At 41.1% G+C, this 26,502-nt stretch overlaps 1 protein-coding gene and 1 long non-coding RNA gene across 2 annotated transcripts in view; one reads left to right on the top strand and one right to left on the bottom strand.

Moving 5' to 3' along the window:
• The window catches only part of LOC120243134, a 13,633-nt gene extending 4,899 nt beyond the window's left edge, over positions 1 to 8,734 (bottom strand). The window contains exons 1-2 of the long non-coding RNA XR_005531228.1: positions 8,415 to 8,734; positions 7,917 to 8,225 (exon numbers count right to left, since the gene is read on the bottom strand). This is a non-coding gene — a long non-coding RNA (uncharacterized LOC120243134). The remainder of the gene's footprint in view (positions 1 to 7,916; positions 8,226 to 8,414) is intronic.
• NOCT (nocturnin) overlaps positions 1 to 20,161 on the top strand; it is a 27,097-nt gene extending 6,936 nt beyond the window's left edge. The window contains exons 2-3 of the mRNA XM_039249174.1: positions 16,360 to 16,629; positions 18,157 to 20,161. Of these exons, the coding sequence (XP_039105105.1) occupies positions 16,360 to 16,629; positions 18,157 to 18,992 (1,106 nt within the window). The 3' untranslated portion in view covers positions 18,993 to 20,161. The remainder of the gene's footprint in view (positions 1 to 16,359; positions 16,630 to 18,156) is intronic.
• The last annotated feature ends 6,341 nt before the right edge of the window (positions 20,162 to 26,502 follow it).

The raw sequence follows: 26,502 nt of genomic DNA, 5'->3' as shown, positions 1-26,502 counted from the left end.
AAGTGGTGGGGGAGAGGGAGAGAGGCAAACCATGAGAGACTCTTGAATGCTGAGAACAAACTGAGGACTCATGGGTGTGGGGGGGAGGAGGGAGATGGGCAATGGAGGAGGGCACTTGTGGAGATGAGCACTGGGTGTTATATGGAAACCAACGAGACAATAAACTATTTGTTAAAAAAAAAAAAGTCTCAGCATTTGGCAAGTCCATTTAATCTAAAGACGTACCTTTCTTTAGCACAGGAAAACTTTCTGTTATTTTTTGGATTATTTTATCAACTCTGTCATCTCTTGTTCTCATGTTCTTAAACTCCTGTTAGACAGATTGTTGGCCATGTGGCTCTATCCTGTGTCTCTTCAGTCATTTTGTAATGTCTTTATCTCATCCATTTTCTGAGTTTTTCTTAATATTTCTATTTTGCAGTCATTTAAAATTTCTAGGGGAACTTAGGTGGCTCAGTCAGTTAAGTGTCCCACTCTTGATTTTGGCTCAGATCATGATCTCACACTTTGTGAGATCAAGCCCCACACTGGGCTCTGTGCTGACAGCACAGAGCCTGCTTGGAATTCTCTCTCTGCGCCTCCCCTGCTCACTCGCTCTCTCAAAATAAATAAATAAACTTTTAAAAATTAAATTTTTAGGGGCGCCTGGGTGGCTTAGTCGGTTAAGCGTCCGACTTTCGCTTAGGTCATGATCTCGAGGTTCTTGGGTTCGGGCCCCGCGCCAGGCTCTGTGCTGACTGCCAGCTCAGAGCCTGGAGCCTGTTTCAGTCTGTGACTCCCTCTCTCTCTGACCCTCCCCTGCTCGCGCTGTCTCTCTCTCTCTCTCTCCTAGAAATAAATAAAATATTAAAAAACAATTAAATTTCTAGACATATTCTAATTCTCTGTGGCTTTCTTTTTTCCATAAAAGCTTATTTTGTGTCCAAATACTCTCCTGTAGCTTTACATATATGTAGATATGTAAAGCTTGTTTCTCCCACAGGCCTCTCCTAAGGGGAGAGCAGTTTACAGGTTCTGTAGGTGGGAGGGTGTGGTGGGTGGACAGGCAGGCTTCCCTAGAGCAGGTTGGAGACCTCTACCTTTGCCAAAACTGGGAAGGCTTCTTCTGTGTTTGCTAATTTGTTTAACTCCTCACCCTACTTTTAAAAATATTCTTGAGGTCAGAATTCGACCTTGATCTGCTCTGCTTTTCTTTCTTTTTTTTTTTTTTCCAAGTTTTTATTTTTAGTAATCTCTACACCCAGCGTAAGGCTCAAACTCAGTGATCTTGAGATCAATAGTCTCATGCTCTTCTGAGTCAGCCAGGGGCCCCTGGTCCACTTTTCTTTTGGATCTGCCATCCTTGGGAGCCCTCCCCAGGCACATCTCCCACTTTTCTTTGAAGCGTTCTCTGGTTCTGTCCCCCAGGCAGAAGCCACCCTTGCTGGCTTCTGTCCGGCTGAGAGACAGGAAGCAGGGGGCTGCGCACAGCTGTTTCAAAAGCCATTCTTGAATGAACTACCCTAACAATTGCCCCTCCGCTTCTCCTGCCCTTTCCCTCTGTTGACTCCACTTGGAGTTTCTTCACAGCTCCCCTGGGAGGGACCATACTTAATGCACCTTTGGTAACTTGTATTACGTTTTCCTCCCCCCTGGTTTCTCTGCTGATGCAAACCTGTCTGTTTCTGTCTGCCTGGAATTCTTCCAAATTCTTGGCCCCCTGATGGCATCCTTTCTTATCTTCTCATATTATGGTTTCATTCTTTTTAAAAATTTGGATACACTTAGTTTATTCCTGAAAGCTCCTGTGAAGGAGACAGTAAATGTTCTTCGTCATGTCCAGTGACCTAATGAGTATATGTAACATATAAATTCCTATTTTTTAAAATTATTTGTTTCAATTCCCACTTTAAAAATAAGTGGTAAGTAAGAATAGAGATTTTAAAGACATTTACAGTTTCAGTTCAGACTGTGAAAGATAATTCTTTCCTATGTGTGCCTTTAACTATTCAAGCAAGGCCATGGAAATTTATATGTGAATATTGTTTTCCCCCATTTTAAGTGATTGAAAATCTTTTGTTGGCTTTGTGAAATATATGCAAACTGGCTATACAATTTCATTTCAATATAATCTAGTACAGGGGTCTGCAAACCTTTCCTGTAAAGAGCCAGGTAGGAAATGCTTTAGGGCCATATGTCTGTGTCACAACCACTCCACTGTACCGTTGCGTGTGGAAGCAGCCACAGACAGGACGTAAACTTTACTTATGGACACTGAAATTTGAATTCACATAGTTTTCCCATGTCATGAACTATTATGGGTTTTTTTTCAAACATTAAAAAATGAAAGATCACAGGCAATACAAAACCAGGGTGCCAGCTAGATTTGCCTCATGGGCCGTAATTTGTGGATCCCTGGTCACAAAGGAAAATGCCTGTACTGTCAGCAGATTTTTCCTGTTAGCTTTCACATTTAACGCACCATTTTGGGGGCATGATGTAGTAACACGGACTTCATGTCTCAGTGGAGGGCAGTTCCACCACATTCTGTTAGTTTCTACCATGTCACATTTCACTTTGAGCTAGAAAAAGCCCAGTTTGTGGAAATGGTTTGTGGATATGGTCAACCAACTTCACAGTTGAGCACCAATTAAAATGGTTAACCTACGCTCTTGTCGTGGAGAGATTTCTTCTTCCTTAGGGATATTTTCTAGATGAATCTGATATGACTGAAGGTATGGCTGAGCCTGGAAAACATCGTGGTGTTCTTGTATAGCCTGCTGCCTGGTGAAGAAAGGTCGTTTGGATTGTCACACTGTCTAGGTGCTGGTATTTTTAGACACGTTAGGTTGAGAGCCCTGACCTTCACTCGGTGTCTCCAGTACTGCCGTGCAGGCTGTTACACTGCCTTGTACACTGTGTGCCGTGCCAGTGCGCGTGCCCTGAGGGCAGTGACATCGGCAGATGGAGGAGGTGGAATTCGACCTCTGTTCAGTCCTGTGTGTATGCTGTCAGGGCACCATTTGCAGTTGTCCTGACTGTCTGTGCTGTCAGAGATGCTGATGAGCATGAGTCCAAGGTGCAAGGAACTTTCTCCAGAGCCAGACCTCTCAGTAATTGTGCAATCTTGAAAAACTGTGTACTTATCTCTTAACCTCAGTATCTGTTTCTGTGAATATAGTACCTCCTTTGCCAGATTGTTGGAAAGAGCAATGAAAACACATGGAACTAGTATGGCATATGCCAGACTTTCAAAAATGAACAGCCTTCTCTTTAAACCAAGAAAGTGAGCTCCACTACATATGATAGAATAGCTAACATTTAACTCACCAGTTAGGATGTATATTTAGTTTAACTCAATCCTCACAGTAACCCAGTGAAGTACATGAGAATAATCCCCAGCTGAAGAAGCTGAGGCACAAAACGGTGAATAACTTGTTCAGGGTCCTGTTAGTAAAAGGAGGAGCTGGGATTTGAAGCGAGGCAGCCTAACTTGAGTCCCTGTGTTTAGGACTGTTTTTGCCTCTGCAAAACTGTAGCCTGACCTTAGTGAGAAAAGTTGAAGTTTTGGCCATAGGGGTTTTACAGACGAACATACCAGATTGCCGAGTGCTCCAGGCTTACCTGTTACATTCGGTCAGTAGTGCTCAACAACAGAAATTTGAAGACTGGACATTGGCTAAAATACTTAACCTTCGCTATGAAGTCATATCATCCTGAATTGCACTTAGAATCCAGCCCCTAGGATTAGGAATTAACGTACTACACGTCCACCCTCCTACACAAAATTTGAAGGCTGATGTGCGTTTATCAGGTCGACCTGCCTACTTCCCCAAAGAGAAGGTCCCAGCTACAGTCTCACAAAATTCTAGATAGTTACATTTCATAGTGACTCAGGACAAGTCACTTAAACTTAGGAACCTTAGTGTCCTCATCTATGAAAGAGCCAAGGAGTTTTTGAGAGGGTAACGGGGATCACGAGTCAAAGTACTCAGTAAAACGCTCTACCAGTGTAAGGCAGTTCTTCCATCAGTGATTGACAGGATTCCTTGGGACTTTGCTGTCTCTTGGCATCGTTTCTTAGTGTGTGTATGTATGTATGTATGTATGTATGTATGTATGTATGTATGTATGTATGTGGTTAATTACCCGAAGAAGCCTAATGAAAATTAACTACTGAACAAGGGAAGTAAGCTTTCTGAAGTGTTTCAACACACGGCCAGCAGATGGCAGCATAGGATTGCTGTTTTCATGATGGCTTCCTGTGACGTCTGTCCTTTACAGTTTCTGTATACTCTGCTCTTTGAGGTTTCCTTGGGCCCGGGGTTGGTCAGCTCCAGCAGCTTCCCAGGTGTGTATGCAGATTATCCTGGTTTTTGTTTAGTTTTTGCCCAAGCCACAGTTTCAGGAGACTAAACTTGTGAGAGAAATCATTCACAGACGGAATGGTTTGGGCAAACTCCAGAATATGCAACTGCTGGGTAACTAGAGAAACATTATGTGGAGCAGTGTCTTTCTGTTGTGATTTCTAAGTGCTGTTAGGACTGCTTGGAATGGTAGGCCCAGTCGGTTTGGGTCTCAAGTGTTAGGATTCTCATGTAGCATTCTGATTATGGTGTGAAGGTGTTTCATTAAGTCTTGATCATTTCCCTCTGATGGTTGGCACTCAGGAACTTATACTGTAGTCTGCCTGTTGCTTTAGAAGTATGTATAACTGGTGATATGAGGAGAAAAATTTTATTCTATATTTAGTGATTAGCCCACTTTGTTTTCTAGGAAAGGGATGACTAAATGGGGATGTTTATATACTACCATTGTATTTCAGAAATACAGTGAATTCTCTGGCAACTCTTTTCAAAGGCTATTATGAGGAAGGGAAGAGTTATTTGTTCCTATAAAGTAAAATAGCAGTGAGGTATTCATGCAAGGAGTGAAGATACCTGGTTCTAAATGTATATGGAAATAAGCTTTTAGAAAAAGGAAAAGGCAGGAGTGGCCTGCCTATCCTAACTAGGCATAAGAAATCTATTTTGATCTATTGCCTGTATAAGTTACATAATGTGTATCACATTGAGGATGATGACTGACACTTTTTCTAGTAAAGTGCATGGGGGGAAAAACAATACAATATGGGGTCAAATCAAAAATACCCATCTCCAGGGGCACCTGGGTGGCTCAGTCAGTTAAGCATCTGACTCTTGACTTCAGCTCAGGTCAGGATCTCACACATGATTCGCGAGTCAAGCCCTTCATGGGGCTCCGCGCTGGCAGCACAGAGCCTGCCTGAGATTCTCTCTCTTCCTTCCTCTCTCTGCCCCTCCCCGGCTCACGCTCACTGTCTCTCGGAATAAATAAGCATTTAAAAAAAGTGACTTCCTTGTACTGAGAAGAACTTAAAAAAAAAAAAAAATACCAATCTCTAAGTACATCTAAAACTTACCTACAAGCCAGTCTGAGTGCCAAATAAAGTTTAGCAGAAGTTTTTGTCGAGATTTCATACTTTTCAGTATCTTGATTACCACGGGAACGAATTATTTATACTGTCTCACCTGAGGAAATTGGCTTTGGCTGTTGAGTACCCTGGACCTTTGGGGATCCTTTTAAAATGCCATATAGCAATCCCTATTACGGCATAAAACTTAAACTAGGATGGCTTAAAATCTTGAAATTGGGCATGTATTTATACGTGGGAAGAATTTGTTTTTAATTCTCTGAAAGAAAAAAAATGAATGTTATTTTTTTTAATAACAGGTGAGAAACAGTGAGAATTGATACGAAGTCATTTTTCCACTGTATAAAGGGCATAATAAGAGCCCTTAACTCCTAGGATTGTTAAGAGAATTAACTGAAAATGCAGTTAGAGCAAGAAGAATTTGTAAATGGTGCATGTTAAGTATTCAGTAATCCTTAGCTGTCACTGGCATCATTTTTTAGGATGGGGAGAAAGACAGATGCCCCATAATCTTTAGCTTTCTTATGTTCTCACATTTTATAGCCTTACTACATTGTAGTCCTTATGTGGGTCTAAGCCCTGGTTGGCACTGTGTTTTAAGAGCAAAACTAGTAGTTGAAATGTTTTGGTTTTTTCCCCCCTGGTACATAATAAAAAGGTTTTATTACCGCATGGGGACAGGGCCCAGGGGCAGAAAGAACTGCTATGTGTGAAGTCTTTATGTGTTCGCTTTTAGTTATTAATTCCCTAGCTTGGGATTTTGCACTTGCTTTGACATGTCTGTATGTTACCAGGAAGTTTTGGTAAATACAGCCTTAAGAAATAGTTATTTAAGCTCAGATGTTCTTGGGACTAGGAACAGAAAAGAAAAACCAAACACATGAGGGAAAAATGAGTTGGGATTTCCCTAAATCCCTCCTTTCTTCTGTCTCAACTTTATGACAAGAATATTTTTGAAGTATAGAAAATCTAGGTTGGATATTAAAAATATAAAGACAGAGGTAAGGGAAGATTACCCATGATTTGGGGATAGTTGTAGTCTCTGCAGCAGCATGGAGACAGCTTTACAGCAGTGATCACCTAGCTTTTGTGACCATATGTGCTACCAGTTTAAAACAAATTTAGTTATGTGCTCTGTGTTTGTATGAGTTGTATACATGTCTGCTTTCAATCTATTGTATCATTTTTTTAATGTTTTATTTATCTATTTATTAATATTTTTATTTATTTCTAAGAGAGAGAGAGAGAGAGAGAGAGACAGCGTGAGCAGGGGAGGGTCAGAGAGAGAGGGAGTCACAGACTGAAACAGGCTCCAGGCTCCGAGCCGGCAGTCAGCACAGAGCCCGACGCGGGGCTCGAACCCACGAACCTCAAGATCATGACCTGAGCCGAAGTCGGAGGCTTAACCGACTGAGCCACCCAGGTGCCCCTATTGTATCATTAAAAAAATAGATTTTTAATATTTAATTTTGAGAGGGCACAAGGGGAGGAGCAGAGAGACAGAGGACCTGAAGCAGGCTCTACACTGACAGCAGAGAGCCCAATGCAGGGCTCGAACTCAGAAACAGTGAAATCATGACTTGAGCCGAAGTCATATGCTTAATCAGTGGAGCCACCCAGGCGCCCCTAATGTTTTATTTTATAAGAAATGTTTTAGACTCATATCTTTATTTTTATCCTTACAATAATCCTGGTCATATAAAGGTATAAAACACATGTTTTTAGGATGGATAAAAGCAGGTTGATGGCAGAGATAACTACGTCGTTAGCTAATGGCACGCAACAAGTAGAAAATCAGTCCTACACATATGCATAATTATTTCTGTATCTCTATATCTTATGTGTTTAGTAAACGAAACATGAATTCATCCTGAAGTCTCTGACTCTAGCTCAGTACCACATGATTCATTCTAGCCTTTTTTCCTCTCTGTCAGTGAGAATTAAGGTTCCCATCATTCACTACCCATTTACATGTTCAACCCCAATATATATGAAGCAGTTTGAAATTGTTAATGCCTACTACACTTGTGAGAAACTTTGCTAACTAGAATACAGTTCCTTTAGCCTTGAGCCATGTAGTTTCCCATTAAAAACTGTTTTTCAAAATTACTCCGATCATAGCTCCTTTTTTACTGAACCCCTTTTGTGAGATTGCCATACATTTATTTGTAATACAGTTAGAGTCCTTTGTCAGTCTGCATTCCCTCTGGAGATCATTCCATCCCCTGGTTGATATTTTAAATTTGTACATATTAAAGTGTAGTCCTTTTGACAGCTGTTTGGATTTTGACACATGCATAGGATTGTGTCTCTACCACTCTAGGACTATGCAGATCAGTCCCATCATCCCAAGTACTCCCCTAGTTAGCCCCCGCTCCCCTCCATCCCCTGGCAACTACGAATCTGTAGTATTGCCTTTTCCAAAATGTCACATGAACACAGTCACATAATATGCAAGTTTTAGGATCTGGTTTCTTTCACTTACCGAATGCACTTGAGACCCATCCATGTTGCAAGGATGACTCTTGAAGATCGACAACTTGATCCTTTTCACGGCTGGATACTGTGTTATTTGCAGTTGTTCATCCATTCCCACGGTGAAGGGCATCTTAGTAGCTTCCAGTTGGGGGTGATTATTAATAAAACTGCTTCTTAACATTTGTGTACATATTTTTTTGCAGGAACATAAGTTTTCAGTTCACTTAGGTAAAATATCCAGGGTCACGAGTTCTGGGTCATAGATCAGTCCATGCTTTATAAAAACCTGCCAGACTGTCTTCTGGAGGGGCTGTACCTGGGAAGTTTGTGAACAGTCGGTATCATTTCTTATTTAAATATTTGATAGACCCACCAGGGAAGGCCACAGGGCCTGGGCATGATAAGTGGATATCCTCGCTGCCCTACTTGAACTACTCGCATCGAGCTTGAGGGGTGGGAGCAACTAGCCCCGGGACAGGAATGGCACCGATCACGCTGTGCTTACCTAAGTTCAGTACGTTTCGTGAGCAGAAGCTTCTGTTTGTTGTATGCCTTTGGTCTGTATCCAGAGCACTGACATAGTTGGTTTTGACAGCTCTGTTTAGGTTTACAGTGCCTTTGGGGGAGAGGCTACGCGGGCTTCCTCACGCCCTCCGTATCCAGAGTCTCCTGCTTCAGCGTTCTTCCCTCTTGTACCACCCCCACGCCGCCGCCAGCAAACTAAACATGTGTAATAGCCTCCAAAAATTCGCTCGCGTCCATCTCTAGCCACTACATTTCTCTCCCTTTGAGGGCAAAGTTTCCTCGGAGTATGTCTCTCATCTCTTCCTGTTTCCTTTTTTCCCCACGACTCCACCAAAAATTGGAAATGGCTGTTGTTAAAGTCACTTAAGTTTTCCATGTTACTAAATCCGGATGGTCTGTCTTTCTTCTGCTTGAACTGTCAGTAGCATTTGACACAAGAGGGAACTACTGCTTCATGGATGAAACACTTTCTTGACTTCGTTTCCAGGAAGATCATGCTCCCCTTATCCTTCTATTTCTCTGGCTTATCGTCCTCAGATTTTCACCACATCTTCTCCAGTTTGCCGCAGAGCTCAATCCTTCGACCTGTTTCTTTTCTCTCTAAACTCCCTTTAGTCTCAAGTGTCCAGTAACTTCTAAATGTTTATTTCCAGTGTGTCCCTCTCTCCTGAACTTCATTCGTATCTAATTGCTAAGCTCTGATTTTCTGCAAACCCCGTCAAATCTTCCTAGCCAGTATTGGCACCTTCATCTTTCTGGTTGCTCTGCTGGCAATGCTCAGGACCTTATTTTCCACTCTTTCTCTCACAAACCACATCCAGGTTATCCCCAAAACTTACTGGCTCCAATTTTAGATTTATTCAGAATCCATTCACTTTAAGTGCTGTCACTAGTCCAGGCTACCACTGTCTTTCGCCTGGATGGTTGGAATCGTCCACTAATGGCTTTTCTATGCCTGTCCTTATTTCGTACATTGTAGTGTATTTTTAATACCTCAGCCAGTGAGGGGTTTTTTTGTTTTTTTTTTTGTAAATCAGATTCTTATTCCTGCTTAACATTCTCCAGCGGCTTCCCATCTCAGTTAAAGGCTCAAGTCCTTAGAATGGCCTACAGTGCCATCTATAATCTGCTGCCCGGTCCTCCCTGCTTCACTTAACTCGTCTTTATTCATTCTGTGTATCATTTCAGTGCCTTGCTGTTTATCAACCCTGCCAGGCATGTTCCTTCCTCAGGACTTTTGCATTTGCTGTTCCCTCTGCCCAGAATGTTCGTTCTTCCATTGGATCTTCATAAGACTTAATGGATTTACTACCTTACCATCTTTACCTCTCTGCTCAAATTCCATCCTTTAGTGAGCAACCCACACAGATTAGCAACTCCTCACTGGCTAGCATTCCCTATCTCCCCTTCTTCCTTTATTTTTTCTCCATAGCAGTTTTCACCATATGACTATCATCTTGTATTTCTCCGCTAACAGCAGAAGCTCCATGAAGACAGAGATTTTAGTCACTTCACTGGTCTGTCTCCCGTGGGCTAGAGTACTCATCTGGTGTCTAGTATGTGTGTGTTTGAGAGAGCCGGGCAGGACATTATGGGGGCTACCTGTGATGGCCACATAAGTGGTTTAGTCAGGGATTAGAGCTCCATATTTTAAGTCTTACTTTTTTTACGGTCTTTTTCTGGTTATTGTTATCCATTCTGATTATTTTAACCCTTATTATACCCTACCCATTCCTCATAGTAAGTACTTAGTTTTTCTCTCACTAGTTCATGTGTATTAATCTTTCCCCAAACACTTGCTAACTTCTTGAGAGAAAAGATCCAACACACATCTTACTGGTATGAAGTCCTTCCCAAAACTCAGAAAACTGGGAAATAAGAATGTAAAGTTAATGTATTATGGACAGATTATCCCTGAGGACTGTGAGATTAGATTAGATTAAGAAGATTTTAGTTTTGGGGCACCTGGGTGGCTCAGCTGTTTGAGTGCCCGACTTCGGCTCAGGTCATGATCTTGGAGTTGGTGAGTTTGAACCCCGTGTGGGGCTCGATGTCGTCAACTCATAGCGTGTTTTCAGATCCTCTGTCCTCCCCCCTCCCCCCCCCCGGTTCCTCCTCTGCTCATGCTCCCTCACTCTAAAATAAACATTAAAAAAAATGAGAGTTTTGTCCAAGACCACACCTAAGAGAGTAGTAAAAGGTTAAGATGCAGAGTGCACGGTGCACATAGCCTGCCGCCCTCCTGTAGGAGTGGGTAGACCAGCAGAGACATCGTTCAGCAGCATCTGTTCTCTCTCCCCGTTCAGGCTCACGATGCGACGTGTTGATCATTAGTCAGCTTCCCAGGTACTTTACTACTAGAAGGCATGTGCTGGGTCACTTTGTTATTATAGAACTTGGTATATATGTTTGCATCAGTCCACCTTAGGGACCATCTTTCAGTTTCCTTTAAGATCTAAGGAGCAGAGACGAGACTATAATAATACTCCCTAATAATTTCCCTCTACCCAGTATCTTCAAATTGTATCCTAATGACATCTTTTGTAGGTAAATGGATCCACAGTGAAACAAGAGCAAAAGGTCTATGCTAGTAAAACTTTTTTTTAAAAATTTTTTAATGTTTTATTTATTTCAGAGAGAGAGAGAGAGAGACAGTGTGAACAGGGGAGGGTCAGAGAGAGAGAGGGAGACACAGAACCTGAAACAGGCTCCAGGCTCTGAGCTAGCTGTCAGCACAGAGCCCGATGCGGGGCTCGAACTCACGAACTCCAAGATCATGACCTGAGCCGAAGTCGGCCGCTTAACCAACTGAGCCACCCAGGCGCCGCTAGTAAAACTTTTTTTAAAGGCTTATATTCAGTGCATTCCATACCCAGATACAGTTGACTCTTGAACCACACAGGGGGTTAGGGGTACCAACCCCCTGCAGGTAAAAATTTGCATGTAAAAATAATTTGCATGTGACTTTTGACTCCCCAAAATTCGACTAACAGCCTACTGTTGACAGGAAGCCTTACTGATAATGTAAGCAGTCGATAAGCACATATTTTGTATGTTAACTGTATTTTATGCTGTATTCCTACAGGAAAGCAAGCTAGAGAAAAGAACATGTCATTAAGAAAATCATAAGGAAGAGAAAATACACTTAGAGTACTGTACTATAAAAAATCCACATATAATCGAATCACATGTTCAATCTGTGTTATTTGGGCTCAGCTGTACTGTTAACACGTGAAGTTGTCCATTTTGGGTCTCAAATATGAGAGGAATGGTACATGCAAGTTTTCTCAAGAGAAATATGTGTGCCTCTGGTACAAATAATAGAGGTGTTGTTTTGAAGTTGCCACCAGTTCTAACCTAGATTCATTTTTCAAAAAAATCTCGAGGAAATAAGGCTCCTTTGACAGGCCCTCACTTGAAAGCTGGGTCAGCAGATCTCAAGAGCTATGCACAGTTAAACAGTGAGGGAACCAGGAGTGGAATTGGTGTGCTGACAGCTGTCCCGGTCAGGCCTTAGTGCTTAGCTATACGACAGTGTCCTTCACTGTGTTTGCTGTAAAGCTTTGTCTTTTGAGGGCAAATTTAATTTTTGAAAACCACCAAAAGACTTTGAGAGGCCGAGACACAAATAAGATAGGTGATCAGATTTCATAATTTGCAGTTAGTCCAAAATGAGTTGGTTTTAACGAGAGTGTTTTCCTTGAGTGTTGTGGCCAAAAGCCTATAAATACATTTTCAAAACTAAACCCCAAAATGGACGACAGAGTATGATGGAATTGACTATCCATTTGCTTCGTTTCACATCTACACAGCAGTGTCACAATAATAACAATACAAACGCTACCACTACTAATTATGATCACTGAAAAGTTTACACAATCAAGAGTTGTTTGCTTTTCCAACTAAGCCAGCCAAGCAGCCCCAGTTGAAAATTTTTAAATTGAATATATATTTTAAAATATTTATTCTTGAGAGAGAGAGAAAAGATAGAATGCCAAGCAAGTTCCACACGAGCCTGATGCAGGGCTCAAGCTCTTGAACCACAGGATCAAATCATGACCTGAGCCAAAATCAAGAGCCAGACGCTTAACCAACTGAGCCACCCAGATGCCACTTGAATATATTTTTTTAAAAAATGAATATATTTTCCTCATTCTGGTCCATGCTCCCTGCCCCTTTTTCTTTTTTCTTTTTTTTTAAATGTTTTATTTATTTCTAGGAGAGAGAGAGACAGCGTGAGCAGGGGAGGGTCAGAGAGAGAGGGAGTGACAGACTCTGAAACAGGCTCCAGGCTCTGAGCTGGCAGTCAGCACAGAGCCCAATGCGGGGCTCGAACCCAGGAGCCGCGAGATCATGACCCAAGCGAAAGTCTGACGCTTAACCGACTAAGCCACCCAGGCGCCCCTCCCTGCCCCTTTTTCAGTTGTATTAAATCTTCATAAATTCATTGTGGGATCACATAGCCATTATATATTGTATTCTCTCAACTTCATTTAAACTTGATTTTCTAAGTAGCTATATATTTAATGCTTACCACTCATCTTGTATCAAAGTCTTATCGTTTTGGTCTGAAACTAGTGCTCTAGTTCCAGAGGTGGCAGACTTTTCCTGAAGAGGGCTAGATAGTACACATTTAGGCTTTGAGATCCGAAAGTGATCTTATTCCATATTGTGTGTGTGTCTGTGTGTAACAACCTTTAAAACCATTCCTAGTTCGCGGACTGTGCAAAAGTACCTCTGGCTACAGTTTGTCAGCCCCGCTCCTTTCCTCAGGAAGGGCTGATGGAGTCAGTCAATATTCCCGTGTTGCTAGGTACAAATTCTTTGCTCACGTGCAGATGAGCCATGTATATAAAGTTTGAGTCATATATTTCAAATACGTAACTTCACTTTCTTCTGGCATACAGCATTGCAGTTGAAGTCTGATGATCCTCTTAATTTACTTTCCTTACGAGTTACTTGATGTTTTTTGCCTAGGTACCCAAGGGGTTTGTTTTCTTTTTCTTTACAGTCCAGTTGGTGTTGGTCATTCTGGGTTGATATTCTCAGGTATGTGATGTGTTTTTCAATGTGTAGTTTCAACTATTTTTTAAATTTTTTTTTCCTTAATTTTTCTTTTTTTTAGAATAACAGATAAGGCGGACCTCTACGTATATATATATATATATATATATATATATAATATATATATATTAAATATATCCACAATACGTGTCTTTTTTTAATGTCATATAGTTGTTGTTTTCTTTTAAGCCATTTTATTTTTTTCCAGCTTAATGGAGGTATAATTAACAAAATAGTATATATTTAAGGTATATACCACATGATGTTTCAAATACACTGTGAAATGGTTACCCCAACCAAGCTAATTAATGCCCCTGTCACCTCACAGTTACCTTGTGTGTGTGTGTTGAGATCACTGAAGATCAACTCTCGTAGAAGATTTCAAGTATACAATACCGTAGTATTAGCTATAGTTACCATGAGGAAATTACCTCTCCAGAACTTAATTCAATCCTCCATGATTGAAATTTTCTACTCTCTAAAGTTTTTGTGATTTATAGCTTTTAGTATTTGTTTCATTTTTTTGTGTTGGTTTTCCTGCTACAAGAATTCCTTTTATCCATATGTTGGATCTTCTTTGATTAAAATAAGCACATAATATTTGTTACTATCTCTCAAATGCTCCTTTTTTTAAAATTATTGATTCCCTTTGTTGCCTTATTTCTGAGTTTCTTATTTCTGATTTAGGCTATTTTATCATCTTCTTAATGACGTGTGGCTGCTCATTTGCAGTAAGATACGGTTTTGGTTTGCTTTCTGGGCATGTCTTTCTGGTTTGCTTTCATTGTCTGAAATGGATGTTTTTCTCTTTATGTGAGGGTTTTTCTAACTTTATAAAAAGAAGTATGGTTCAAGATAGTTTTCCGGGCTTTACAGAACTCCTCAAACCTTAGACTCCTGTTGGACACTATTACTCTCTTTTTTGTGTTCATTTTTGCATACTTGTTTATTTTATCACAGTAACCACCCCAAAACTCAGCTTGACAAAGATACAGTAGGAGGGTGTGAGCAATCCTGTTGAAACTAAGCTTCACCAGGCTAGTAGTTTGCTTGGAGCCTGACACATGCCAAGTATTGCCGTACATTTCAAATTTAAAATACCCTGTGGGACCCCTGGGAGCTTGCTGTGGTGCCTGTGATGTTCTGGCCCACAGTTTGGGTGGTGCTGCTGTTCTGGACACTACACTTGGAAACCCAATAAGACCTTTAACTTCTTTTTTCTTAAAAACCAGATATACAGAAGAAAGATTTCTAAAGTTGTATTACCAGCCAAGAAGAAAATTTCTTCTTTTGGACCCATGCACTCAGATAGGCAAGCAGATTGACAAAAGTATTTTAATATATTCAAATCAAACACTTTGGAAACAGGTGTGTGCATGTGTTTGCGCATGTATGTGTGTGAGAGAAAGAACAGCCTGGCTTAAATGTATGATGTGTTTCTTTGCCTTAATTTAATTTTCTTTCTGGGGGAAACAAACTATGTTGAGTTAATGAATAGGAACAATAGAGAGCATGCTTGCATGCTTATGACCTTGATGTTTAAGGACATTTGGCGGTAAATATTTGCATTTGCTTTTGTGACCTGCCACAGTGAATATGATTGACTACTAGTTTCAGATGCAGTCAGTCAGCCTGCCAGATCATGTGTTTTATAGGAAAACTGTATCTGTGTTTCTTTTAAGTTTATTTATATTTGAGAGAGAGAGAGAGAGACAGCACAAGCAGGGAGGTTCAGAGAGAGAGAGGGAGACACAGAATCTGAAGCAGGCTCCAGGCTCCGAACTGCCAGCACAGAGCCCAACACGGGGCTGAAGCTCCCGAACCATGAGATCATGACCTGACCGGAAGTCAGACACTCAACCTACTGAGCCACCTAGGCGCCCCAGAAAACTGTGTGTCTTTGAAGAGAAGGCAAGGATATGGATGTGGTAGGGAACTCCAGATTCCTCCACACCAACATTCATCATACACAGGCTCTTGGAGGTTGCTCCAAGTAAAACCTGACCTTAATTTATGCTGTACTGAAGAGAAAAAAAAGGCATCACCTGCTTACAAGTACAATTTCCCTCATGTTAATTAATGGGAGATTGTGCTCTCCTTTCCTTAGTGAATTATAATCTATCAGGATAAAAAGTGGAGCACCAGAAAATGCTTTCTGCTCCTCTCACCCCCATTCCTCCTCACAGGATCCCAGGAGATGTGGGCAACCTTCTCTTACCCCTATACCTCCAACCCCTTTTCTGGATTCTTAAAAAAAATCTGACAGTTGATATTATAGACTATATTGCTCAGTGATGTTCAGAGCCTGCAGAAAGCCAGAGCCCTGATGTCTAGTAGACATCTAAGAGAAGTGGATATGGATTTAACCTAGCTGTCACTTTCCATAACAGAGGGATCTATATAGATGCGGTGGCCAGAGCAACAGCTTGCTATAACCTAATCTCTTTCCCAGGATTAACATGGGCTTCCTAACATCTGGCTTTTTCCAAACCGGCCTTCAAATTTTTACTAAAATATTTAGAAAAAGGAATGTGGATTTTGTTGAGCCATGCTTTCATTAAGACTCTGTTTATAAATTATAAAGACAATTCCTAAATTAGGAGAGGCCATAAAGATCAGGATATTTCTCCCTTATAAGAATTATCTTAGTTCATCAGAAACCGACTTTAACCTCAGTATTTCAGTTACCTGTCCTAATAGAAGGCTAGAACCTGGAAATGCCTTCAATCCACCTCTGTGGAGGTAGCTTTCTCCACGAACATGGCACCATTGCCCTCTGTCGGGTTCTTGGCTTCCAGGGACAGTGACTGTTTTATGTTCTGGCTGAGCGGCGCGTGTAACTGTGCTCTCCTTCCCCGTAGTGTGCTCCATGGGACACGGCACCAGCAGGCTCTATAGTGCTCTCGCCAAGACCCTGAACAGCAGCGCCGCCTCCCAGCACCCAGAGTATTTGGTGTCACCTGATCCAGAACATCTGGAGCCCATCGATCCTAAAGAACTCCTTGAGGAATGCAGGGCTGTCCTGCACACTCGACCTCCCCGGTTCCAGAGGGATTTTGTGGATCTGAGGACAGATCGCCCCAGCAGCCACCCGCCTATCAGGGTCATGCAGTGGAACATCCTTGCCCAGGGTATGCCTGCTGCTTTCGTGCCTGGGCAGCCACATTTGCCGTGACTGCCGTTCTGTGTCTGCACATCCCTAAAGCACTGATGGCTTATGTGGAGGGAAGAGGTGTGGGCAGATAGAGGTGGAAGAGGATAGGGTGACTGGGGCGGGTGAGGAGGATGGGGTGAGGAGCTCCCAGAAAGGGAGCCTTCTGGTTTTCACTAACAAGTCCAGCAACTCAAGATTTATACCATGTCTTCCATATTTGTAAGCTCTCCAAATACAATGTCTGCCTCCTAGCACATCCATAGTTAAAGGACCCTGTCTTTTATCATCCTCAGACTTTCTGCAGCCTACAGTTTTCAGTCCATAGCACCAAGGTAGCATTTCCAAGCAGAAACTAAGTCTGCTGAATGGATAAGATATAGAACTTTTAAGCAGGGAATGGGGGCTCTATGGGTGGTGGTGAGTCTGGTTTTTTTTTTGTTTTTTTTTTTAAAGAAAAAAAATTTTAATGTTTATTTTTGAGAGAGCACACACAAGCAGAGGAAGGGCAGAGAAAAGGGGACAGAGGATCAGAAGTGGGTTCTGCACTGACAGCACAGAGCCTGATGCAGGGCTCGAATCCACGAACCACAAGATCATGACCTGAGCCAAAGTCAGATGCTTAACCGACTGAGCCACCCAGGCACCCCGAGTCTGGGTGTTCTTGAGCCCAGATTCCCAACCATATGCATCTATGTAACCTGAGGCCAAAGAAATAATGCTTTAGTTCATTAAAATTACGTTGTTATGGCAGAAAGGCTGCCTTTCCTAGGTCTGCTGAATTAAAAAGATATATCCGTTAACTCTCTGTAGAACTGCCTTTCATGTTGCAGTTGGAATTTTAAGAAAAAGAAACAAAGGCAGCTTTTTTAAGAAGGGCATATACCCTGACTTTCCAGTATTTGATATGATCCCCCCCCCCCCCCACCTAGGTGTTTATCCGTAAATAGGAAAAGCTGCCTGTTTAAAATAGGTTCTCTTCATTCCAAGTAGTGTCTACATCAGTTCTTATGGATCATTATGATTAGTGTTAAAATAAATGTTTAGGTGGGGCGCCTGGCTGGCTCAGTCAGTAGAGCATGTGACTCCTGATCTTGGGGCTGCTGTCAGTTTTAAGCCCATGTTGGGTGCAAAGATTACTTGAAATCTTTAAAAAAAAAAAATTAGTGTACAGAGTTAAATATTTACTTCATCTGACATAGTTTAGATCCCAGGGATTGTAAAGAACACTGTTCAAAGCTGAAACTTAAGATCTTCTATCTTAGAATACAGTCACATGAGACAGTTCTAATACGAAAGAAAATAAATTGCTGGCCACATCTGGATAGCAAGGGGTTATTTAGTTTGGTGGGTTAATGCAGAGTAGACAGAGAAGAATCCCCCAAACGATCTGAAGGAGAGGAAGCCTTCTGAGGGTCTTAAGTAGCATCCAACCTAAGGAGACTTGCAGGTACTTAGCAGTCATGGTTCTGTGGTAGCTGACAGCAGCCTGGCTTTCTTATTTCAGCTCTTGGAGAAGGAAAAGACAACTTTGTCCAATGCCCCGTGGAAGCGCTCAAGTGGGAAGAAAGGAAGTGTCTCATCCTAGAAGAAATCCTCGCCTACCAGCCTGACATACTGTGCCTCCAAGAGGTGGACCACTATTTCGACACCTTCCAGCCGCTCCTCAGTAGACTGGGCTATCAAGGCACGTTTTTCCCCAAGCCCTGGTCACCTTGTCTAGATGTAGAACACAACAACGGACCAGATGGCTGCGCCCTGTTTTTTCTCCAGAACCGATTCAAGCTAGTCAATAGTGCCAATATCAGGCTGACGGCCATGACACTGAAGACCAATCAGGTGGCCATTGCACAGACTCTAGAGTGCAAGGAGTCCAGTCGACTGTTCTGTATCGCCGTCACCCACTTGAAAGCACGCACTGGCTGGGAACGATTTCGCTCAGCTCAAGGCTGCGACCTTCTCCAGAACCTCCAGAACATCACTCAAGGAGCCAAGATCCCCCTTATTGTTTGTGGGGACTTCAACGCAGAGCCAACAGAGGAGGTCTACAAACACTTTGCTTCCTCCAGCCTCAACCTGAACAGTGCCTACAAGCTGCTGAGCGCTGACGGGCAGTCGGAGCCTCCGTACACGACCTGGAAGATCCGGACCTCGGGGGAGTGCCGGCATACGCTGGATTATATCTGGTATTCTAAACACGCTCTGAGTGTGAGGTCAGCCCTCGATCTGCTCACTGAAGAACAGATTGGACCCAACCGGCTACCATCTTTTAATTACCCTTCAGACCACCTGTCGCTAGTGTGTGACTTCAGCTTTAATGAGGAACCCGATGGACTTTTATAAATGCTTATCTGTATTTTTCATCACAAGAGTCTTAACCAGGGACATTTCAGGAAACTGAAAATAGTTTAACAAGTTGCCTGAGGAAGGATTCCCAATTTCTTTTACATCATTTTCATGTTTCCAGCATGCCCTTGGGAACCTAGGAATCCCATTAGTCCACAAACCTTGTCCATTAAAACCTACAGCAAAAAAAGGGTGTTTGCACTCCAGTTTTGGCTTGTATTGTTTTCTTTCCCTTAGCGTTACATTTTGGTCATTTAAGGGCATTTAAATTAGACTTGTTTTGTAGCTTTTTCAGTTTAAGGATGCTATATGAAAATAGACTTGCTTGAGGCCTCCATAATTAATACTAAGTATACAGGAGCAATTTCTCTAGATAGCGTTTCAAGTTATTTATTTGTGGGTTTTTAAAATGTCAACAAGATATGCATGGCAATATTTATTTTTTTATATCTTCACGTAAGATTTAAGTAAAACTATGAACATTTTAAACCCATGCAAAACCTAAGTTATAGAGTAATTTATAGTGATTTTCTTAAATCTCTAAGATATTTTTACTTCAGGTCTAACAGTAGTAGTGTACATAGGGACTGTGTAGCCTGAAGGCATTTTTTTTTTTTTTTTGTTATGTAAGTGGAAATATCCGGTTTCCTTGATGCATTCTGCATCAGTAATCCTTGCTCTGCCTCCATGTCCCCATTATTGTGTTTCTTAAAGAGATTCCATGGCCGGTCAGTCTTCATTCTTTAATCACTGTTACGCATTTATAGTTTTCCGTTGGAATGCTATGGTATATACATTTGAAGTCACCCAGGGTCTATTTGTATTGGACTGTGCTTTTCACTATAGGTTATTTATGTGGCAGCAGCCAAGAAAGTAAGTGAGACCTGCTCTTCAGAGGTGGGAAACTAGAAAGCCTATTAATGAAGCTGTCATTGAAATGTCCTAAGATAGCCAGGTGACTAGTTCAAAATGTCTAGGAAGAAGAATATAAAAAGCTAGAAAGATAACCTGGAATTCTCTTCCATAGGAAATAAAAGTGGCAAAGATAACTGGTGAAGCCCCCTCCAAACAAAATTCCAACAAATAACCTATTGGTAATAAACTGGTAACTATTTTAACCCATGAGTTGTAAATATTTAAGAATAATAAATGGTCTTTTAAAGCTAGTGCTTTTAATTATCTTCTTTTTAAGTCCAAAAAGAATCTGGGAGTAGATCTGATCTTTCAGTACTGTTAACATGGTGACCGACAGTATCCATTTACACACAGACCTTCATTTTCAAAGCGGACAAAGGTGGATCTGTCGCTACACATGAGAGGCATCTCTGCTGTGCTTATGTAGTATCTCTAGGCATCAAGGCTGGAGTCCCCCAAAATGGTTCACCCAAATGTTCTGCATTGGAGCTACTTTGGAAACAAATGAAGTTTTCAGTACTGTGCATACACAGAATCTTAGGGCTGCCTGGAAGGAATGGCAAGCAGGAAGAACATCTATTCCAACTGTCATTCGGTTCAAACCTTAGCATGTTAATGGTAATCATATGGTGTTGAGAAACAATAATACTGATTAGAATACTTCCTAGTACCAGCATTAAATATTGTTTGCCTACCCCAGAGTACATGAGCCTGAAGAGAAACTATCACAACAGCCTTAAGCAAGCAATTCCAGATGAGAATGAAAGCCAAAATAATGTTTGAGTTTAAAATGTTGTCCAGTATATGAATTAACAGGTAGGCTAGGGGCTGGTGAGAATGCTAATGAACAAAAAAACTGGGAATATCTTGTGATGGTGACGTGCCCATAAATTAAGGAGATGGGGGAATTATCGTGACAGGAGGCTTAACCACTTCAGTATGCTTATGTTTGATGCTGTTGTATTTGTCTATTTAAAATGCAGTTATGGAAGTACTTTATGTAAATAATTTTTTAGTACTATATTAAGTCTTGTTGGATTATACTTCATATTTTATTTTTCCTTTTAAGTCTTTGTAGACACCTTTGCCTCACGGACTATCAGAGTAACCGGAAGGCAGAATGGTAAGTAACAAATCTGTATTCTAAATATTTAAGCATGTTCCACTTAATGAATTTATCTTATTCCATCTCTCTGTACCTTTTGGTTCAGCTTTTATTTTCATATTATCACATAGTATTTTAACCATGATCATAGTAAGAATCTTCAAAGAGAAGGTGAATTTTACTGCTTTGAAGAGAGAATGAGATGGGCTTTTTCCCTCCTCTGTGCCCTATTCAGTAGATTCCCTTTCACAAGGTGGTAGGCATAGGAATGACCACCTCATTTATTTAAGCAAAGCACGATGGTGCATATGTAGGAAGAAACTAACATTTGAGTTCCTTACCTTTTGTCTCCATTTTGTTCCTTACCTTTATTATTAATTTTTCTACAACTAAAAATGGGGTGTAAAACATCAGATAGTTGGACCAAAATGACATGACAGCTAATGGTAGTAAAGCCAGGATTCAAACCTACATCTGTCTTGGACTTCAGAATACTTGCTGCTTTCCCCACCCACGTGCTCCCTTGGCCCCCAGTGAGTACAGCTGGAGAGAAAAGTGATGTGCGGAGGAGGAGGAGACTGTTCAATGAAAAACGGCCAGACACATAAGTCCAATCCTGTGCAGTGCGTCTGCAGTACAGAACAGAAGCAGGATAAAGGGGCCAAATAGTGGCCGAAAGGGCAGATTTCAGTTATTCTGATACAGTGAAGTAGTACAAAAAAGCATACTCGGATGGTAGCTTAAAAAAAAAAAAAGCAGTAAGAACAGCTACTCCAGGAGTGTTTCAAAACTAGAGGAAGAAATTGATGCAAGTATTCTGTATTTGAGCCAGTTTTTAAAACATCCAAGATTTTATAATAGTGAAGGGAATATAATTAGATAATGTGTTTTAGGCTTGAGGAAGTTTATATCTAAGACATAAACCCTAAAAAGAGATAAAAACACATGTTCAAAATCATAACTGATTTCAATTTTAGAAAAAGGAAGTCATCCAAAAAAATGAATGTACTTGCAGAAAGAGCTTTTTTAAATGACATGTATAAAAGTACGGCACAGTCCGGCTTTATCTAGAGTGGATGGACGCGAGAATGGTAGAGGACTGGAGCTTGGGCTCACAAAACAAGCAAGGGGGAGAGAAAACAAACAACATCCACTAGAAGGGCCGGGCTCTCAGTGAAGGCAGCTAGGACCGCTGTGGCCCTGAACGGGTTGCTCCATCTCCACGGCCTCATCTACAGGGTACTGTAGTGTACCTGCCCTTGTCAACCCCCTAGATTTCGGATTTTCTGACGTTTGTAAAACAGTGTTGTAAATTGTCACATAAAATATATACGTAAGTCACTGAACCTTCCTTCAGAGGTTCAGAGCAAGAAAGGGAAGGGCACTGTACTTGTCTTTTAAATATTCATGGATGTTGTGACAGCCCACTCTTACTGTTCAAGAATAACCTTTCAATTTGAAAATGCAGAACTAATAGCATTAATAGAAAATAGAGCCCCAGATAGGTTGATAGAATGGCAAGATCTTTTTTCCCTACCTGTTCCTCCAGTCGTATGTGAGGATGTGGGTAATCTGCATTATAAATTTCATGAGAGAACGTCAACTCTACGTTGATTTGTAAAGTAAAAAATATCTAGAGTCTTTGAGTGATAAAACAGAATACTCACAATTCCAGGCCTTTGTTCCTGAGATTTCTGTGGAAAGCCCACATCTAAGAAAACATTCACTAAGATTAGACATACGGACATAGCCATTCCTCTCGACAAAATGCTAGGAAAAGCTTTGTTGCTTCTAAGCAGCTGGTAAACTAGGTTCTATGAATCTCCTTACTGATCAGTTTACCTTTTTTGCCCTGATTTCCAAGACCTTCAAAACCAAACCTTATAGCTGAATTTTAATTACTGTGAAGCATTTTATAACTTGTATTCTGTGTGCTTTCATCTTTTGCCATCCTTTTTTCTTCGCCTAATTTTCTTTTACCTATTTTTGTGACTTTCACTTATTCTTAGAATATGTAAGCTATCTGAAATTCTTTTGGTAATAAAGTGGACTATAAATTATCTTGCTACATTAAACAGATTCAGGCTTCTAGATGTAGACAATTTGTGTCCAAGAATGTCAAAACAGGATTACAGAATCTTTATCTATGATGTAAAAATACCCATCAAGAACTATGATGGAATGGGGCGTCTGGGTGTCTCAGTTGGCTGAGCATCCACCTCTTGATTTTGACTCAGGTCATGATCCCAAGGATTATGGGATTAAGCCCCTGCATGGGGTGCCGGCTGAGCAGGAAGCCTGCCTGGGAGTCTCTCCTTCTGCCCCTCCCTGCGCTGACATGTGCATACACGCTCTCTAAGATTAAAAAAGAAGAAGAAAGGGGTGCCTGGGAGGCTCAGTCGGTTAAGCATCCGACTGCAGCTCAGGTCATGATCTCACGGTTCATGGGTTCGAGCCCTGCACTGGGCTTTGTGATGACAGCTAGCTCAGGGCCTGGAGCCTGCTTCAGATTCTGTGTCTCCCTCTCTCTCTGACCCTCCCCTGTTCGTGCTGTTTCTCTCTCTGAAAACTAAATAAAATATTTGAAAAAAAAAAGAAGAAAAATAGAAAAACTAAAAAAGAAAGATGATGTAAGACTGGACACTAGGAATATGTCCGACATCACATTTTGGTTTCCACAGATAGGTAAACCTGAAGGAACAACACACAGCAAAATTCTGCAATGTTTTAAGATTTAGTTTGTGAGAAAGTAAAGATCATTAGATGATAGTATAGACTTATTCCTAAATTAACCTCCCCCCCCCCTTTTTTTGGATGGGAAGGAATGGATATTGAAGCTAAAACTGAATTGGGAGGCAGAGTTGTTTCTAGATCTGCCACCGACTAGTAGAACTGAGACTGAGGAGTCCGTTTTTTTTCCAAACCTTAGTTTCTTTATTTGTGTCATAGGCAATAGATCAGAAAATAGCTCTAAGGTTTCTCAAAACATTAAACTCTGGTACTTCAACAAAATTTGACTTTCTGTTCGCACTGCTCAGAACTATTTTTGCAAGGGCATCTGGGTAGCCCAGTCAGTTAATTAAGTGTCTGACTCTTGGTTTTGGCTCAGGTCATGATCTGACAGTTCGTGAGTTTCAGCCCCACGTCTGGCTCTGCACTGAAAGCACAAAGTCTGCTCTGGATTCTCTCCCTCTCTCTGGATAAACTAATAAAAAGCCCCTTAAAAAATATTTTTGCAGCTTTTTGGCACTGCTTCCATATTCAGTTTTATGATGCTCTCCAGAGAACTACTGTGGGTTTTATAGCCACATCTCATTTTGAACCAAATAAGGCATTACCTAGCTGGATTTACATCAATTTATTTACCTCAAGTGACTTGGCAATTTCTAAAACTAAAATCTTCCTCAGCACAAAACTTGCCTGTATTAATTATGTTTTAAATTTTAGGCACTGCTCCAGGAAGCAATTAAACACAAGTATTTTGAACAATGGTCGCGTTGTTGGCATTAGCATATAGCTTTCCAGAACATTTTTTTGAAGGGACAAGGCACATTTACATAGTATACAGTTTTGTAAGACCTTCTCATCTTAATGAGAGCTGTTAAATATGAGAAAAAGGAATTAATGAAATATATAGTATGTAGGCTTTTCAAAAGCCCATTCTAATACTTTTTTTTTTATTTTTTATTTATTTTACAAATAATTTTTTGTCAAGTTGGTTTCCGTAAGCCCATTCTAATACTTTTATAAAAATGTTTTACTTATTTTTGAGAGCGTGCAAATGGGGGAGGGATAGAGAGTGGGGACAGAGGATTTGAAGTGGGCTCTGCGCTGATAGCAAACCTGATGTGGGGCTTGAACTCAAGAACCGTGAGATCATGACCTGAGCTGAAACTGGATGCTCAACAGACTAAGCCAGCCAGGTGCCTCAAGAGCCCATTGTTAAGACTTAGTATATCCGTGTCAAACTACCTTCTTCTGCTGAGTGTTTAGAAAAGCTTGGGATAGAGCAGATCCCTGAACAGAACGCTTTCTTTGATTGTATCTATACGACTCGAGGATGACAACAGTGAAATCCCCTAGACATAGTTCAGGCATACTGATGCCTGGCTCCTATTCTCATACATTGTAATTTCATTGGTATGGAGTGTGACCTGGGCAACAGGATTTCTAAATCTTCCCAAGTGATTCTAATGGGCAGCAAAGGTATGTGTTACAGTGAATTAATGTCCTATAACTCAAATAATTTGCAGGTTATGTAAAATAGTTTCTCACCCATTATGACAGTGATGGTGTCACTTCATTTAAGTTTTCTGAAATAGACAACATTTTCTCAAAGTTAAACATATTACTATAAGGGGATGGGAAGACATAATATCTTGGGAGAAGACAACAACTGTTATTTTACAGCCTATTTGTAGTGGTTTTATTTTGTTTTTGATACAGAAGCATTAAACAGTCTTATTGTTTGTAAGTTCTCATTTGGAAGTTGTGATATACTGTGTTTAAGTCCTGAACTCACAACATTACTGCTGAGTTGCGGTGTTCAAAAAGATAGTTACGGTTGCTTAAAATGAGAAGTAGATAAAAATCAAATCAGATCAGTCTCCCTGCTGCACTTGAGTTTTCAAGGCTTTGGAGGCGTGATGCACAAAGGAAGCAAACCAGTGCGCTTGGAAAGGGTTGGATAGTATCTTCTCCTTCTCTTTAGGAACGTATCACTGTGTATTGACTTCCTACAGAATATTATAGGTTTTAATTACGGAGAATGTGATTTTAACATAGGGGCTGAAGCACAAATAAATGGCAGCCACAGAGGACTTGTGTTGTGAATGGTTAAAAGCTGTCATACAGGGAAAAGTTACAGTGATGGCTGTGGAACTAAAAATAAAGTAGGGTTATTCGTGCCTCCCCAAAACAACGTGCTGTGGCATGCCCTCGGAGTAGGCTAGGTGACTTCAAGTAAAAGGAGCATAGGATGCTCTGTAAATAACCCCAAAGCCAAAATTTTGTCTTCCTGTGTACGTCTACTGATTATTACACATGACTGATTTATGTACAGCGATCAGAGATGCCGTCTCCGTAGTGAATTACTGCAAGGTGTCAGCGGCAAGCCACTGGTAACGTATCAGGTGGCCCGTCCCTGACTTTCTGCCTTCCAGGCCACCTGCCTATTAGAACTGCCCTTTTATTTTTACTGTATCAACAATCTCTGGCTCTTTCTTTGGCCTTCTTTGCTTAGCCCTTCACTGCACTTGATAGCGTTGCCCACCGTATCTAGAAGTGTTACCTCATCCGTCCTTTTAATGGTCTATGAACCGTTTTTCATTTCCACTGCTTATTCTTTTTCCTCTTCCTTGACCCTGGTCTTTATATGTATGTTACACATTTCAGTCTTTATCCTCAGAATTCACTCCGAGTAGACCACTTCCCAGCCTGGGTGGTTTCCCAGCCTATTTCAGAGATTTTAAAATTTTATCACTTCTG

Source organism: Hyaena hyaena, unplaced genomic scaffold, assembly GCF_003009895.1.
Source record: "Hyaena hyaena isolate Hyena2069 unplaced genomic scaffold, ASM300989v1 scaffold_333, whole genome shotgun sequence".
Lineage (NCBI taxonomy): Eukaryota > Metazoa > Chordata > Mammalia > Carnivora > Hyaenidae > Hyaena > Hyaena hyaena.
The sequence above is the reverse complement of the archived record's forward strand: the minus strand, read 5'-3'. Positions and strand labels throughout refer to the sequence as shown.